General features: G+C 45.4%; 4 protein-coding genes across 4 annotated transcripts in view; 2 read left to right on the top strand and 2 right to left on the bottom strand.

Moving 5' to 3' along the window:
* LOC109209284 (F-box/FBD/LRR-repeat protein At1g13570-like) overlaps positions 1–490 on the top strand; it is a 3,234-nt gene extending 2,744 nt beyond the window's left edge. Inside the window, exon 4 of the mRNA XM_019372527.1 lies at positions 360–490. Coding sequence (XP_019228072.1) covers positions 360–385 — 26 coding nt within the window. The 3' untranslated portion in view covers positions 386–490. The remainder of the gene's footprint in view (positions 1–359) is intronic.
* A 2,436-nt stretch (positions 491–2,926) lies between these two features.
* LOC109209288 (F-box/FBD/LRR-repeat protein At1g13570-like) lies at positions 2,927–4,808 on the top strand. Its single transcript, XM_019372532.1, has 3 exons — positions 2,927–3,762; positions 3,857–4,015; positions 4,099–4,808. The coding sequence occupies exons 1-3, from the start codon at positions 2,929–2,931 to the stop codon at positions 4,402–4,404; spliced, it is 1,299 nt and encodes a 432-aa protein (XP_019228077.1). The 5' UTR covers positions 2,927–2,928; the 3' UTR covers positions 4,405–4,808.
* A 4,084-nt stretch (positions 4,809–8,892) lies between these two features.
* On the bottom strand, positions 8,893–12,140 carry LOC109209286. Its single transcript, XM_019372530.1, has 6 exons — positions 11,837–12,140; positions 11,580–11,727; positions 11,335–11,534; positions 10,538–10,827; positions 10,076–10,480; positions 8,893–9,066 (listed from the first exon to the last, which is right to left on the bottom strand). Exons 1-6 carry the CDS (start codon positions 12,138–12,140, stop codon positions 8,893–8,895), a joined length of 1,521 nt encoding a protein of 506 aa, XP_019228075.1.
* Positions 12,141–12,578: 438 nt separating this feature from the next.
* On the bottom strand, positions 12,579–13,421 carry LOC109209287. Its single transcript, XM_019372531.1, has 2 exons — positions 13,105–13,421; positions 12,579–12,987 (listed from the first exon to the last, which is right to left on the bottom strand). Exons 1-2 carry the CDS (start codon positions 13,419–13,421, stop codon positions 12,579–12,581), a joined length of 726 nt encoding a protein of 241 aa, XP_019228076.1.
* Positions 13,422–15,313: the final 1,892 nt, after the last annotated feature.

The raw sequence follows: 15,313 nt of genomic DNA on the forward strand, positions 1-15,313 counted from the left end.
AGCCTCTAAATACGATTTTCCTGATGAGAGGTCTCTTTCATAGGAGAAGACATTGCAGAATCCTATGATGGCTGGAGAATGTTCTTCGACGGAGCAGCAAACTTTAAAGGAGTTGGCATAGGGGTAGTTCTAGTATCAGAAACAGGTCAGAATTATCCGGTGTCCGCCAAACTCAGGTTCCCGTGCACCAACAACATGGCCGAGTACGAAGCCTGCATCTTGGGGCTCAAGCTGGCCATTGACATGAACGTTCAGGAGTTACTAGTGATCGGGGATTCCGACTTGCTCATACACCAGGTTCGAGAAGAGTGGGCAACCAAGAACTCCAAGATACTCCCATACTTGCAGGAAAGAACAAGGTAGATCTTCAATGCCATGTTGTTGAGATGGCCGGATTCAAAGTTGGAGCCAAGATTTGAAGTTTATGGGTTCCGGAATCTGATCCGTTTTATAAGTTACTGTGTTCTAAATTAATAAGTTGTACATATTCGATGAATTTGTTAAAACAAATACATGGTTTGGACAAAAGTTACTGGGTTTGGTCGAACCCGTAAGTTGTGTTCTAGCTCCGTTCCCGGCCGGAACCCCTTTCTTGCTCTTCATCGTCGTCTTGCCTTCTGTTCTATATGTTTGAATGACTAGTGTACAGGATCCTTTATTTTGTTACTTGAACTAATGGATGGAAATGGTGAGTGTATACAATTCTTTAGGTTCAGGTGTAAAGTATCTCTTTAGTGCTAACTTATTAGAGTTTTATTGCGCGCAGAAGTTGGCTGAGTTGGTTGGGTGAGTGGTTTTCCATATGTGAGACCTGGGATCGATTTCCCTCACCAACAATCTCTTCAGTCAAAGCTCGTCGCATCGATATTGCCTAGTGCGGTTTACATCTCTTGTGTGTTCTCTAGCTATCAGTGAACAGACCAATCAGGGTTGACATAGCATTCTGCTATCTGCACATCTTTGTATAATGCTAATCAGTAGAGGGGTTAAAAAAAAGTCAGGCTGCAATTTTTAAAAAAATAAAACGAAAGGAGTAATGCAAACAGAAAAATGATACATATATTAAAGAGTGCAAAATAGAAAGAACTCAAACTTGTCAGTCAAGTATTTACTATCATAATAATCAATATAATTTCAAAAAATTCCCTAGAAGTTTGAAGTGACACAACCCCAATTTTCATAAAACAAAAACTCGACAAGTAAAGGATTAGGAATCCCTTGGAAGTGAAAAAAATTAACTTATAGACAATATCAAAAAATATTACTACATAATAAGTGTTTTTAATGTGTTATATCAAATAATTAACCTACCTTATTTTTAAGTTATTAATCTCATTCAATTATGAACGAATAATTGCGGTTGATTCTTTAGTTATCTAAAAAGTTATTTTACACTGTAAAAACGAGTTAACACAAATAAAAAAATAAAAAATAAAAAAAGCTCCCGCGCATGTCAGGAATTCCAAATCCAATTCCCAATCAAAATGGGAAACTGGTCGTTGGTTTTCATATCTGATCTACAAAACCTTTGTTACTCGTCGACTTTCCTCTGGTACAAAACCCCAAACATTGAACTTTCTCAAAAATCAATCTGCAGCGAATTCCTCAAATATTCATATTGACATTCCTCTTTAAAGGTATCAAATTGTATGTTTTCCTTCCTTTTTTTAATAAAAAAATTACAAAATCTCTTTTGATAATTAGACCCAAACCCCTTCCTTTCTTAGGGTAAATTATGATTATTGTAACTGGATATGTATGATCGGAAACAATTTCTCTGCCCTTATAGAGTAGGTAAGGCTGCCTACATCTTACCTCCCTCAAACCCCACTAATGGAAATTTAGTGGACTTCTTGTTGTTGTTGTATTATATGTACTTTTACGAGTTAATTATACGTTTCAATGAACTGAAATTGTGACGGTATATATATACTATACTCATTCTTTATATTCAGGCTTCCTTGTGCCGATGAGGTCTGCTTACACAGATGCGGATCTAGGATTTAAACACTATGGGTTCAACCTTTAATGTTTTTAGCATTGAACTCATAGTATATTTAAAGTTATGGTTTCATATCTTTTTTGTAATTGTGATAGATTTTTACACATAAATTTATGATCCGCGTCAAAAGTACTGGGTTCAAGGCACTCGCTTGCTGCATCCGCCCCTGTGCGTATACACTACCCTCCTCGGACCCCACTCGTAGTATTACACTGGGTTTGTTGTTGTTGTAGTAGTAGTAGTATTCTTAATATTCAGGTGTAAAAAAACTCTATAGTACTAGCTAATTAAAGTTATGTTGCTAGAATTGCTTACTAACAAGCTATGTAAACTATAAAGATATATGTATACTACATTCAATATTTTTTAATGGGAGTGTCATAGTTCAATAACATTGATAAAGATGTTTTAAAGTTTTATATGGTCCAAAGTTCTCGTAGTTGCAATTATTGGATCTATTTTGAAGCTAAACTTCTTCATGGCATACTTTGTAGAATAGTTTGTATATATCCATGGCGAAGCTAGGAATTATGCTAAGGGCGTTCAAGATTTACTATACATGTATAAAAAGTAATTTTTGATTTATATACCCAGTATAATTTTTCGATGTTCAACTGACCACCATTTATTGTATGTGGCTACGCCACTGTGTATAATATTGATAAATGTTTGGATGACCACCATTCACCTATGCTATCTATCTGCATAGCAAGAGCTTTGTTCTAACATATATTCATTCCCCATGATTTTATTGTGATAGACATGAGTTGACTTGAGTTTCGATTGATGTCAAGCGTCTAAAAGTATGACATTACTTTCCTGACTATAATGTAGAGCTACGTTGGATTAGTGTATGCAGCATGTTGAAACATGTTCTCATTTATGTTTAAGTTCCCTCTGTTTTGTTCAAATGACCAGAAGTCAGAATGGCAATGACAGATAGCTGTACGAGACTTGCAGTTGGAGGGGACAAACTCGATATGCTTACGGATCTTCCTATTAATGTTATACACCAGATTCAGGATCATTTGTCCATTGAGGATGCCGCAAAAATGAGTGTTTTGTCTAGAGCATGGAGATATGTTTGGGCTTCAAACCCAGAACTCGTGTTTGATGCACGGTTTTGCACAAAGAGAACACCATCAGACACAATAGACATCATTAGTACAATTCTGTTCCAACACCATGGAGCCATTAAGACCTTCCTCCTGGATATATCGATAATACCTTCTTCTCAGTACTCAGTTGTAGATCGATGGATGCTATTTTTGTCTAGGAATGGTCTCGCGAATCTCACTCTTCAGAATCAAAACAATGGCAATGCTCCTTATAAATTGCCTTCATATGTGTATGGTGTGGGACTAGAACGTTTGGCCCTGTTGAACTGCATTTTCAGGACACCATGCAGTTTTAGGGGTTTCCACATGCTCAAACGGATTCACCTTAAGCGATTTGCCTTTGAATTAGACGTTGCACATTCTTCCCTTTGGATGCCAAACCTTAAGATTCTGTGTTTTATGTATTGCAGTGGTCTTCGTTTCTTCAATATACATGCCCCAGAACTTTCAATATTATTTTTGCATAGCTGTGGTACCCTTAAATTGAGTTTTTTCATGGAATGTGAGAAGCTGAGAATACTTGGATTTACATCCCAAGAAGATGTATCACAAAATAGACAAGATAACGCGATGAATTTGACCAATTTTCTCAGCTGTTGGCATAATGTTAGTTATCTTATTTTGGGCAGATACTTCCTCAAGGTTAGTTGCAAATATTGATTTATCCGCACAGCTCAGAATAATGCACATATATGTAATGTTTAACCTTATTCTTTTGTGTTTTTTTGCTGTCTAGGTTTTGGCTTCAGGTACTAGAGCAGAGAGTCTTCCCACGCGCCTCACCAATTTGAGATCTCTCTATTTTATTCGTTATAATTTTGATGGTGAAGATCAAATATTTGCCCTTCTAAGGATTCTTAGAAGTTGTCCCAATTTGAAGATACTTCAATTTCTTGTAAGTAGCTAAATTCATGAGTTGGTTAATCATTTTATGAGTAAAGAGCTGAAAACATTACTTCACTTTTAAACTACTTTTAGTCCAGCCAGGGGAAGAAAGGTGATATGGAAGTTGATGTAAATTATTTTGAAGAACCAGACTGCGCGGAACCAGGATTCAATAATCTTCAAACATTGCGTATAAGCAAATTCTATGGTTCAAGAACTGAATTGCGCTTTGTAAGGTTCATACTTGGCTCTGCCCCTTTACTCCGTAAGGCCATCCTTTTGGTAGATTCAAGTATTAATGAAAGCCAATCCTTGAAGATCTCAAAGGAGTTGATGCGGTTCCCTCGGGCATCTCCTAAATCTGAAATTGTATTCGAACCAAGAAAGAAACTATTCTAGTGCTACGTTGTTGAGATGGCCGGAACTCCTTTCTCAACTCTTCATATCATCTTGATTCTTGCCTTCTGGTTGTTTTATTGACTATCGAGAGGTAATTCATGTGATACATTTACTCCTTATTTTAAGTTAAGACTCGGTCAAATTTACAATACTAAGTCTATGGTAAGTGGTAAAGTTGCCGCCGTGTGATCAGGAGGTCACGAGTTCAAGCCGTGAAAACAGCCTCTTGCAGAAATACAGGGTAAGGCTGGGTACAGTAGACCCTTGTGGTTCGGCCCTTCCCAGACCCCGCGCATAGCGAGAGCTTAGTGCACCGGACTGCCCTTTTTAAGTCTATGGTACACATTACCATTTCATATAACAATTGTTAAGCAATTGTTGAAGGACTGCATTTTTCTGTATAATATCCCAAGCTGATGCATGCAGAGAGAACTAAATCTGGTGTGAATAACTAAATATGTGCATTAGCTCTGTATTTTTGAAGGCAGTAAGCCTGAGATCGAAATTAAGTTAAGGAATTTCGTGCTATTAATTCCTGCTTTCTGTAAACCAGTATATTTTCTTTCAATTTGTAGCATTGCAGAGGTAAAGAAACAAACTACTTTGACTTGTTACTTTTTTTTCCTTCTGCTACTATGTACTGGTATAAAATGGTTTCGAGAAAAATAGACAGAAACGTGGTGAATTAACATCTTATCTCGAAGAAGTGCTCTTGAAGTGGTAATTGTTTGACTTAAAAAGTTATCGAACAATATTTAAGCAAATCAATCAATATACAAGAAGGGGGTAAATCGTAATCGAAAATAATTGACTCTAGGATGGGTTTCGCCCTTTTGTGCGTGATAATCAGAGGAACTTAGAAGCAAAACAATATGATGTTTGTTAGAGAGATGAGAGAGAATAAATCAGATAGAGAGAGAGTGAGTCAGATAGAGAGAGTGTTATTGATCAAAATCCCATCCTTTACACAACTGAGAACCCCCCTTATATAGCGGAGGGGTTTCATTTTAACTATCAATAAAGTATAAAGATAAAGTACGTGATAAAGATAAAGGACACGCTATAGAGGGGCCGACATGGTTGCGTGGTCGTCCCTTATATTGTCCTTGGGTCATCCCTTCAGCCGGACCTCTGTATATACGGTTGGTCGTGCTTGCTTGGGGGCGTGGTCGGTCAAATTCGACCCCATACAGTTAGTCCCTCCGCTCGTCGGGGTCGCAGCGAGGTGCGTCCTCGACGGGCGGAATTAACACCTTTAATTTTGGAGAGTTTGACCCTGCCAAGGGACCGTGATGTGACATATAGGAGGCAGTCATCATGACTGTCAGGTCGTCAAAATGTGACACCTTTCCCAATGTGACGTCAGCGTCCGCAGGCGTCATCATTACGCGTATTCTCGAGGTAGGAACACAACAGCTCCGGCGCTTGGTTTCCCGCACTGGTTCAAATTCTGCCTCTTCGATTCTTGCGCATCTCAATCCTTATAAATAGGGGAAGGGTTTAACTTGACCCAAACTTTTGATCATTTACACTCCACCCTTTCAGTGTACACTTCCTTCTTCCGGTGTGTTTTCCTTGATTGAGAACCCTCCTTCCCTGTATCGTTCAAAGCTCTTTCCTTATCGTGATCATGCCTAAACCTCGCCGTGGTAACGAGAGGATTCCGGCAGCCGCTCCGTCGAACACGCCACCGCCTTCTGATGGCGGCGGGGCGGAGGAGGAAGAAGATATGAGTCCTCTTACCGTGGAGGCACTGCTACCACAACGCACCTCATCCCGAAGTGATTTTAATAAGGATTCCGCTGTTCCGGTCCCGGAGTCTTCCAAAACGTTACAGAATCACTTGGATAACCTCCGTGTTAAATACAATATACCAGCATATGTAGAGATGATCCCGGCTGGAGAGGATCACGTGGATGTTCATAGGCCAGGGTTTTGCGCCTTTTACGAATATCCATTCACGATTGGTTACAACCTTCCCATCTTTCCCTTGGCGGAGGAGTTTTGCCGGTTTTACAACGTCTGCCCGGCTCAGCTCACGCCATACACTCTGAAGGTGCTTCTGTTGTTGACTAAGTATGCGGAGTTGGCTGGATGTGGCGTCACGGTCCATCACCTCCTGCAGCTGTTCAGCGCTTGCTATTTGAGGGGGACCATGGTACATCTACGAGGCCGTGGCACGAGGGGGTTAGTGGTCAAGACCGACGATCGGGCTAGTCGCGGGTTTTGGCGCAAATATTTCTTTGTTAGGACCGAGCACCTGGTCTCCAACCCCGTCGGATTCCCGGAGAGGTGGAATTCAAAACGTAAGTGTCGCTGTCCGTTACATATTTTTGTTTGCGATCATTGCCATTCTAACCCTTTATGTTACAGCTATGGCTCATCCGCTATGGCCCGTTGCCAACCTTAGGGGATGGGTCGCTGGTTTGCTACCTCACGCGAAGGAGACTCGTACTTGGCCTGTCTTTAGGCAGCGCTACGGCCCAAGAGTCTCTTCAGGTAAATTTCCGATTTCTGTCGTGTACAGTTTGTGATTCCGCTTATTCTCCTTCTTACATATTTGTATGGTCGACAGGTCGAGGTGCCTCGAGGAAGAAGACGGCAGTCCCTGTTCCCAAGCGAGCTAACGTTGCTTTGGACGATCAAGATATATTGGTCGAGTCCTTCCAAGGGGGACCTTCTCCAGTTCCTTTACGAGGGGCTACCTCCACGACCATAGTAATGTGGGAGCCGACTCCCTCGGTGCCGGCTTCTCAACCCATGGGCGAGCCCTCTGATGGCGAGGAGTCGCCAGAGAGGAAATGGAGGAAGCTCGAGAAAGGCAAGGCGGTGGCGACTGAAGCCAAGAGGAATGAGGTACCTCGGCCAACGCCCAGACCTGCGTTCATGGCCGATGCCATTCTTTCGGGGAGGTCGGCTCAGCAGAGGGGTACGGCTCCAGGCGTTAGCTCCGCACGGGTCGTCGGGGGGGGGGGGAGGGGGGGAACCATCGACTAACGTTGAGGAACCCAGTGGTGTGGCGGAAGGATCGGGCTTCGACATTGCTCAGGGAGATGTCGACGAGTTTGTGGCTGGTCTTACCCGCGTAGAGATGACGACGGATGGCTCTGACCGTCGCATTACTATTCCGGCGACATTTAATCTCTTGTCAAACAGTGAGCAGGCCTTCGACCTTCACCTTGCTGTGTGACGCCCACGAAGTAGGACGCTCAGTACGGTGGGTGACGCGGAGTTGTCCCGTAGGGTGTCGGGCATGGCTCTACAGGTACTTTTTATTCTCTTTCTTCCTTTCGTATATTGTCGGGCAGGTTTGGAATATACTTACTTTCGCTTTTTCTCTTCTCTTTACAGATCTTTGTCTTGGAGGTGGAGAGGGGACACCGTGAGCAGAAACGGACTGCCCTCTTTAAGAAAATGTTAAAGAAATATAGGAAGTACCGCTCTAAACATCGAGCGGAGGTTGATCGGGGGCAGTCCCAGTCGGAGTGTAAAGGAGCCGAGCTGGAGGAGGCGGACAGCGAGCTGATGAGAGCCGTAGCCTGCAACAACGAGTTAGAGGAGCTCCTTAGATCCAAAGATGACGAACTCGAATTGAGCCGTGGGGTGGCGGCGGAGAACATCAATCTTCAACGGAGGGTGGCGGAGCTGACTGTCGAACTCGATGCCAGGGCGGCGGAGATCCACAGGCTTTTACGGCCTCCCACTTCTCGCCCTTCGCCTGAACAGCTTGCGCGTCGTAATGCGCATGAGATGTGGATTTTCGCGGAGGCCAAGCTCGATGTGTATAGCGAGCTTCATGCTGCGGGCCGGGCCACTGAGGAAGAAGTCCAGGCACGGAGGGACGAGGCTCGTGCCGCTCGTGAAGTTTGCGGTTACGATGCCGACTCTCCCGAGGGGGGGGGGGGAAGGGGGCTCGCTTCCGAAGATGTCAACCATCTTGACTCTGGCCCTTGGTATGATGATGCTTACCAGTCGGGGGGTGATGGGCAATCTTGACCTTTTGCATATTGACCTTTTGTATATATATTTTTTGTTTGTATAATGTATTGGGACCCGTCCATGGGGACGAATGTAAACATGATTTTTGTCATGATACAACTTTTACCTTTATTGCTTTGTCTGTTTGTCGTGATGCTTAGTCTCCGTAGAGATTCTTTTTCGTTCGTTGAATTGTCGTGCCGTGGTTCGACCGGGGTCGAACTGATATCGATGGCCTTAGCCATTAGGATGTTACTTCGACTGTCGTCGAGGTAGTATCCGTCGTGGTTTGAACGGGGTCGAATCGATGTCGATGGCCTTAGCCATTAGGATGTTACTTCGACTGTCGTCGAGACTGTCGTCGAGGTAATATCCGTCTTGGTTCGAACGGGGTCGAACCGATGTCGATGGCCTTAGCCATTAGGATGTTACTTCGACTGTCGTCGAGGTAGTACCCGTCGTGGTTCGAACGGGGTCGAACCGATGTCGATGGCCTTAGCCATTAGGATGTTACTTGGACTGTCGTCGAGGTAGTATCCGTCGTGGTTCGAACGGGGTCGAACCGATATCGATGGCCTTAGCCATTAGGATGTTACTTCGACTGTCGTCGAGGTAGTATTCGTCGTCGAATGTCGACTGCCTCTTGCTCATGTAATGGAGATCTTGTTCGTACAATGGAGAATTCTGTTCATACAATGGAGAATAGTGGAGAAATCTAGGGTAGTCCCTTTACTATGTTGGCCTGCGGACTGTGTCGGCTGGCCGATATAGTGAACTTGTTTATTGTTCCACCGGGCGTCCCCTTCGTCGCCTCGTTAAAAACCTTCCCGAGAAAACCCAATTGGGACAAAACTCGGGCCAGGGAAAAATGGTACGACTTGGGAGACGCCTTTCAGAAGTGGAAGTGTTTGAGATGGGCGATGTTCCAATTGTTTGGGAGTAGTTTTCCCTCCATCGTCTCTAGTTGGAATGCTCCTTTGCTCGCTGCTGCTGTGATTTTGTATGGCCCGTCCCAGTTGGTTCCTAACTTTCCCTCGTTCGGGTCTTTTGATGCTAGTGTTTTGGCTTTGAGGACATAATCGCCGACTCTGAGCGGTCTTACCCTGGCTTTCTTGTTGTAATATCTTTCTGCTTGTTGTTTTTGGGCGGCCATTCTTATATGGGCCATGTCTCTTCGTTCTTCGGCTTCGTCTAGGTCTTGTAACCTGCTGTCGTCGTTGTCCGCTCCACTAGTGTGGGAGTATCTCAAACTAGGTTCTCCGATCTCGACGGGTATAACTGCATCAGTTTCGTAGACCAGCGAGTACGGTGTTTCTCCCGTGCTGGATTTGGGTGTAGTCCGGTATGCCCATAGCACTTCGGGTAGTAATTCGGGCCATAGTCCTTTGGCTTCTTCTAGCTTCTTTTTTAGTATGTTTAGTATTGTTTTGTTGGAGGACTCGGCTTGGCCATTAGCAGCAGGGTGATATGGGGTGGAGAGTATCCGCTTGATGTGCCATTTCTTGAAGAATTCGGTTGTCTTTTTGCCGATGAACTGGGGCCTATTATCGCAACTGATTTCTTTGGGGATGCCGAAATGGCATATGATGTTTTTCCATATGAATGCGAATACCTCTTGCTCGCGTATTTGTGCGTACGCACCTGCTTCCACCCATTCAGAAAAATAATCAATTAAAACTAACAGAAAGCGTACGTTTCCTCGTCCTGCCGGTAGAGGGCCGATTATATCCATTCCCCATTTTATGAATGGCCATGGCGAAGTGACCGAATGGAGGAGTTCTCCTGCCTGGTGTATCATAGGGGCGTACTTTTGGCATTGTTTACATTTTCGGACATAGTCCGCTGCCTCTTTCTTCATGGTGGGCCAGTAGTAGCCGGCGCGTATGAGGCATCGGACAACAGCGCGGTTCCCCGTATGGGCGCCACAATGACCTTCATGCACTTCTTCTAATACTTGCCTAGTCTGGTGTGGCCCTAGACATTTAGCAAGGGGACCACCGAACGTTCTCTTGTAGAGATCGTGATTTATTAGGCTGTAGCGGGCTGCTTGCACCCGAAGTTTCTTGGCCTCCTTTTTGTCGCGTGGGAGTGTCCCGTCCTACAGGTAGGATACAAACTGGTTGCGCCAGTCCCAAGTCAAGTTTAGAGAGAGTACCTCGACGTGGTCGACGGCTGAATGGAGGAGAGTGACCACGTTTTCTTTGTTGATATTTTTGGTGGTCGCGGCCAGCTTTGCCAGGCTATCCGCTTTGACATTTTGTCCCCTGGGAATTTGCTCGAAGCGGCATTCGTCGAACTCCGGCATCAGCTTATGGATTTCTGACTGGTATTTTTGTAGCCTCTGCTCTTTGATTTGGTAGGTTCCGGTGACTTGGTTTACTACGAGTTGAGAGTCGCAATGGAGGATGAGCCGACGGGCCCCGTATTTGATGGCTAGCTTCATTCCTGCAATCACAGCCTCATACTCGGCCTCGTTGTTAGTCATCTCGGGACATCGTATGGACTGGCGAATTACTTCTCCCGTGGGGACTTTGAGGATGAGTCCCAGTCTCGATCCCGAGGCATTCGCAGCGTCGTCAGTGTAGAGAGACCAGAGGTCGGTGTGGGCGGAGGCGCGGAGGGCCTCCTGTTCCACCTCTGGCAATATCCCTGTGCTGAAGTCGACGACAAAGTTGGCAAGTACCTGTGACTTGATGGCGGTTCTTGGATGATAGGTTATATCATGCTCGCTGAGCTCTATGGCCCATTTGGCGAGCCTACCCGAGAGTTCGGGTTTATGTAGGATGCCCCTTAGGGGGAAGGTCGTTATTACTTTTATGGGATGGCATTGAAAATAGGGTCTAAGCTTTCATGAAGCTACGACTAATGCCAAAACCAGCTTTTTGAGGTGCGGGTACCTTGTTTCGGCGTCTATTAAAGTTTTGCTGATATAGTAAATAGGGGATTCCGTACCTTTGTTTTCGCGAACTAGGACGGCGCTGACAGCAACTTCAGACACCGTCAGGTACACGAGTAGGCACTCGCCTGGGTCTGCTTTGACGAGCAAAGGTGGCGAAGATAGATATTCCTTCAATTTCCTTAGTGCTTTGATGCATTCCTCGTTCCATTGCAGCCCTCGATCTTTTCTCAGTAAATTGAAGAATTTGTGGCATCTGTCCGAGGATCGCGAGATGAACCTGGATAAAGCGGCTATTCACCCTGTTAGTTTCTGCACCTGCTTCTTGCTATTCAGGATCTCGGGTATCGTGTCTGTGGCCTTGATCTGGTCCGGGTTGACTTCGATACCTCGCTGTGATACGAGAAAACCCAGGAATTTTCCTGAAGCCACGCCGAAGGCGTATTTTTCTGGGTTTAGTTTCATCCCGTACTGTCTTAGTATCTCGAAGGCTTGCTTTGGATGGTCGATATGGTCCTCCTTTTTGGCCGACTTTACTAGCATGTCATCGATGTAGACCTCCATTGTCTTGCCGAGCTGGTCTTTGAACATATTGGTGACCAACCTCTAGTATGTTGCACCCGCGTTTTTGAGCCCAAAGGGCATCACCTTGTAGCAGTATGTCCCCTGGTGAGTAATAAAAGTCGTCTTCTCTTGGTCTTCTTCGGCCATCAGGATCTGATTGTAGCCAGAGTAGGCATCCAAGAAGCTTAGCAGCTCGTGCCCGGCTGTCGCGTCTATCAACTAATCGATGTGAGGTAATGGGAAGGAGTCCTTTGGGCATGCCTTGTTCAGGTCGGTGAAGTCTACGCACATCCTCCATTTCCCGCTTTTCTTTTTTACCATGACTACATTGGCGACCCATTGGGGGTACTTCGATTCTCTGATGGAACCATTGGCCAGCAGTTTATCTACTTCTTCGTTGACTGCCTCGTTGATCGCGGCATTGAATTTCCTTCTTATCTACCGTATGGGCGGGTAAAGTGGGTCGACGTTCAGTTTGTGAGTGGCGATGTGCTTTGGGATCCCCGGCATGTCTGAATGCGAGAAGGAGAACAAACCTGCATGGTTAGTTAAGAATTCATGGTACTTACCTGGGTCGGAGAGGTTATGCCCGATGTAGGCTTTTTTTCGAACTGTCGGTATTGTCGAGCATGACAGGGTCGAGATCCTCGATTGTCGCTTTGCAGGCTTCTACGACGTCTGGGTCCCTAATGCCCTCCGTTGTCGGGTTGATTTTAGTTCCCGACATGGCTGATTGCTATGCTTCCACGCTTGCTCCTTTCAGTTGCTTGGTATGAGCGCAGTCCTGGGCGATCCGGTAACATTCTTGGGCAGTGCGTGGTTCACCTCGGATACTGAAGATTCCCCATGGGGTGGGAAACTTGATTACCTGATAGAGACTCGAGGGGATGGCTCGCATGGCGTGTATCCATGGACGTCCTATACTGACGTTGTAAGCCGTTTCCTGGTTCATGATGTGAAATGTGGTTTCCAGCGTGACTCCTCCCGCCAGGACTGGCAATGATATTTCTCCGGAGGTACGCTCTACTCCATTGTTAAAACCTGTCAGTGTTATGTAACGCGGTATTACCTTATCTTCGAGCCTCATTTGCGTGAAAACCCTCGGGTGGATAATACACGCGTCGCTTCCGAAGTCTACCATGATTCTTTTTACATCAGTATCAGTAATGCGTAAAGTTATAACTAAAGCATCATAATGAGGGAAAGACAAACCGTCGGCATCAGACTTATCGAAGGTGATACTACCTTCGAGGTCATCATACCGTTCGTGAGCGATCGTGCGTTTCAACTTGTGTGTGGAGTTTAATTTTACGTGGTTGATCGTTGAGTCGTCACCGCCGCCGACGATCATCTGTATGGTTCGTGCTGGGGATGGCGGTTTTGGTGGTCCTTGAGATTGATCGCGTCCCCTGGCGAAGTTGGCTCTTCCTTTGTCGCTGAGCAGCTCCTTCAGGTATCCTTGGTTCAGCATTCTGACTACTTCTTGTCGTAGACCTATGCAATCTTCGGTCCTGTGTCCTCTTTCCTGGTGGAACTCGCATAGGACGTTTGATTTCCTTGCGCTAGGATCTGATTTCATTTTCTGTGGCCATTGTTCCTTCGTACCCAGCTTCTCCAGTGCGTACACTATTTCTGAAGGTGAGACACAAAAGTTATGAGCGGATAATAATGGGGGCATACCTCATTCATTCCGAAGGGGGGCGGTGTGTCGTTGCAAGGCGTCCGGATGTCTCGGAAGAGGTGGGTTAGGGGCTCGAGCATAGGGCTGATGCCTTTCTCTTTTGAACCGTGGGGGTGGTTCCCGTCGCCCGTCGTTGCATCGATCTCTCCTGATTTCTGACTGTACCGATGTCAACCGATGGGTTGGATGTCTGCCCTTACTTCTGCGCAATAGGCATTGTGGATCTCCTCCCATGTAGTGGGGGGATACTTCATGAGTCGGCTGAGTAGCTTCTTGGTCGCTTTTGACCCATCTCTATTCAACCCATTTTGGAAGGCGGCGACCGCCATTCCTTCCGATACGTTAGGCAGGCTCATTTTTAACCTGTTGAATCGTGCTAGGAAGTCCCTGAGCCCTTCGCCCGTCGTTTGCCTGATCGCAAAGATGTCATTAACTCTTGCTTCATCCTTCTTTGCTCCTGCATGAGCGGTGGCGAATTTATCCGTCACGTCTTCAAACGTTGATATCGATCTAGCTGGTAGTTGTGAGTACCATGTTAGCGCTCCTCCTGTCAAAGTTTCTCCGAACTTTTTCAGCAATACGGACGGCATCTGTTCTTTTGATAAGTCGTTTCCTTTTACAGCGGTTACATAGTGGATCAGATGATCTTCCGGATCCGTGGTCCCGTCATATATTCTCAAGTATGGGGGCATCTTGAAGGTTTTAGGGATTGGGTGAGGAGCAGCTTCCTCGCTATATGGTTGCTCGACGAACCTTCCTACGTCGCGTTTTGGCAGTAGTTTCGGGGCACCGGGTCTTTTGTCTACCCTTTCCTGATGCTCCTTCATTTGGTCACGGAGCACCTTATTCTCGTTCTCCATTTCTTCCATTTTCCTTAGGACGGTCGCAAGTGCATTGTCGCTTGTGTTGATATCTGTATGGGCGCTGCTCGTCCGCATAGCACTTGGTTCACCGGCGGCTGCAGCGGTTTCTGCCGTTGGCGAGTCTTTGGGGTTTCCCGGGGACGGTTTCTCGAGCAGGCCACTTAGGGTGTTCGTCAATCACTCCTCCAGTAACTTTTTGACTACTGGAGGCGTTTCCTTTACTGCAGACGTTGAAGCCCCTCTTTCGTGCAAGATCGTTAGATCTTCGAGTGAGGAGGGCGAAATTTCCTCCTCCGGAACACTACTTGGTGTTATGTTTGCAATATTTTCTCTACCGGCCTTGTTTGAGGGGGCCCATAAGGTTGGTTGAGACATCGGCTATCATCTTCAGCCTAGATTCTTTATCTGCAATTTGCTGGTTCTACGGAGTTTTTAGGATAGCGATTGTTGTTTTCGATATCCTAGATGTGAACTATGATTTCGACTACCGAAATTCCCACAGACGCGCCAAATTGTTTGACTTTAAAAGTTATCGAACAATATTTAAGCAAATCAATCAATATACAAGTAGGGGGTAAATCGTAATCGAAAATAATTGACTCTAGGATGGGTTTCGCCTTTTTGTGCATGATAATCAGAGGAACTTAGAAGCAAAACAATATGATGTTTGTTAGAGAGATAAGAGAGAATAAATCAGATAGAGAGAGAGTGAGTCAGATAGAGAGAGAGTGTTATTGATCAAAATCCCATCCTTTACACAACTGAGAACCCCCCTTATATAGCGGAGGGTTTCATTTTAACTGTCAATAAAGTATAAAGATAAAGTACATGATAAAGATAAAGGACACGCTATAGAGGGGCCGACGTGGTTGCGTGGTCGTCCCTTGTATTGTCCTTGGGTCGTCCCTTCAACCGGACCTTTGTATA

Source organism: Nicotiana attenuata, unplaced genomic scaffold (assembly GCF_001879085.1).
Source record: "Nicotiana attenuata strain UT unplaced genomic scaffold, NIATTr2, whole genome shotgun sequence".
Lineage (NCBI taxonomy): Eukaryota > Viridiplantae > Streptophyta > Magnoliopsida > Solanales > Solanaceae > Nicotiana > Nicotiana attenuata.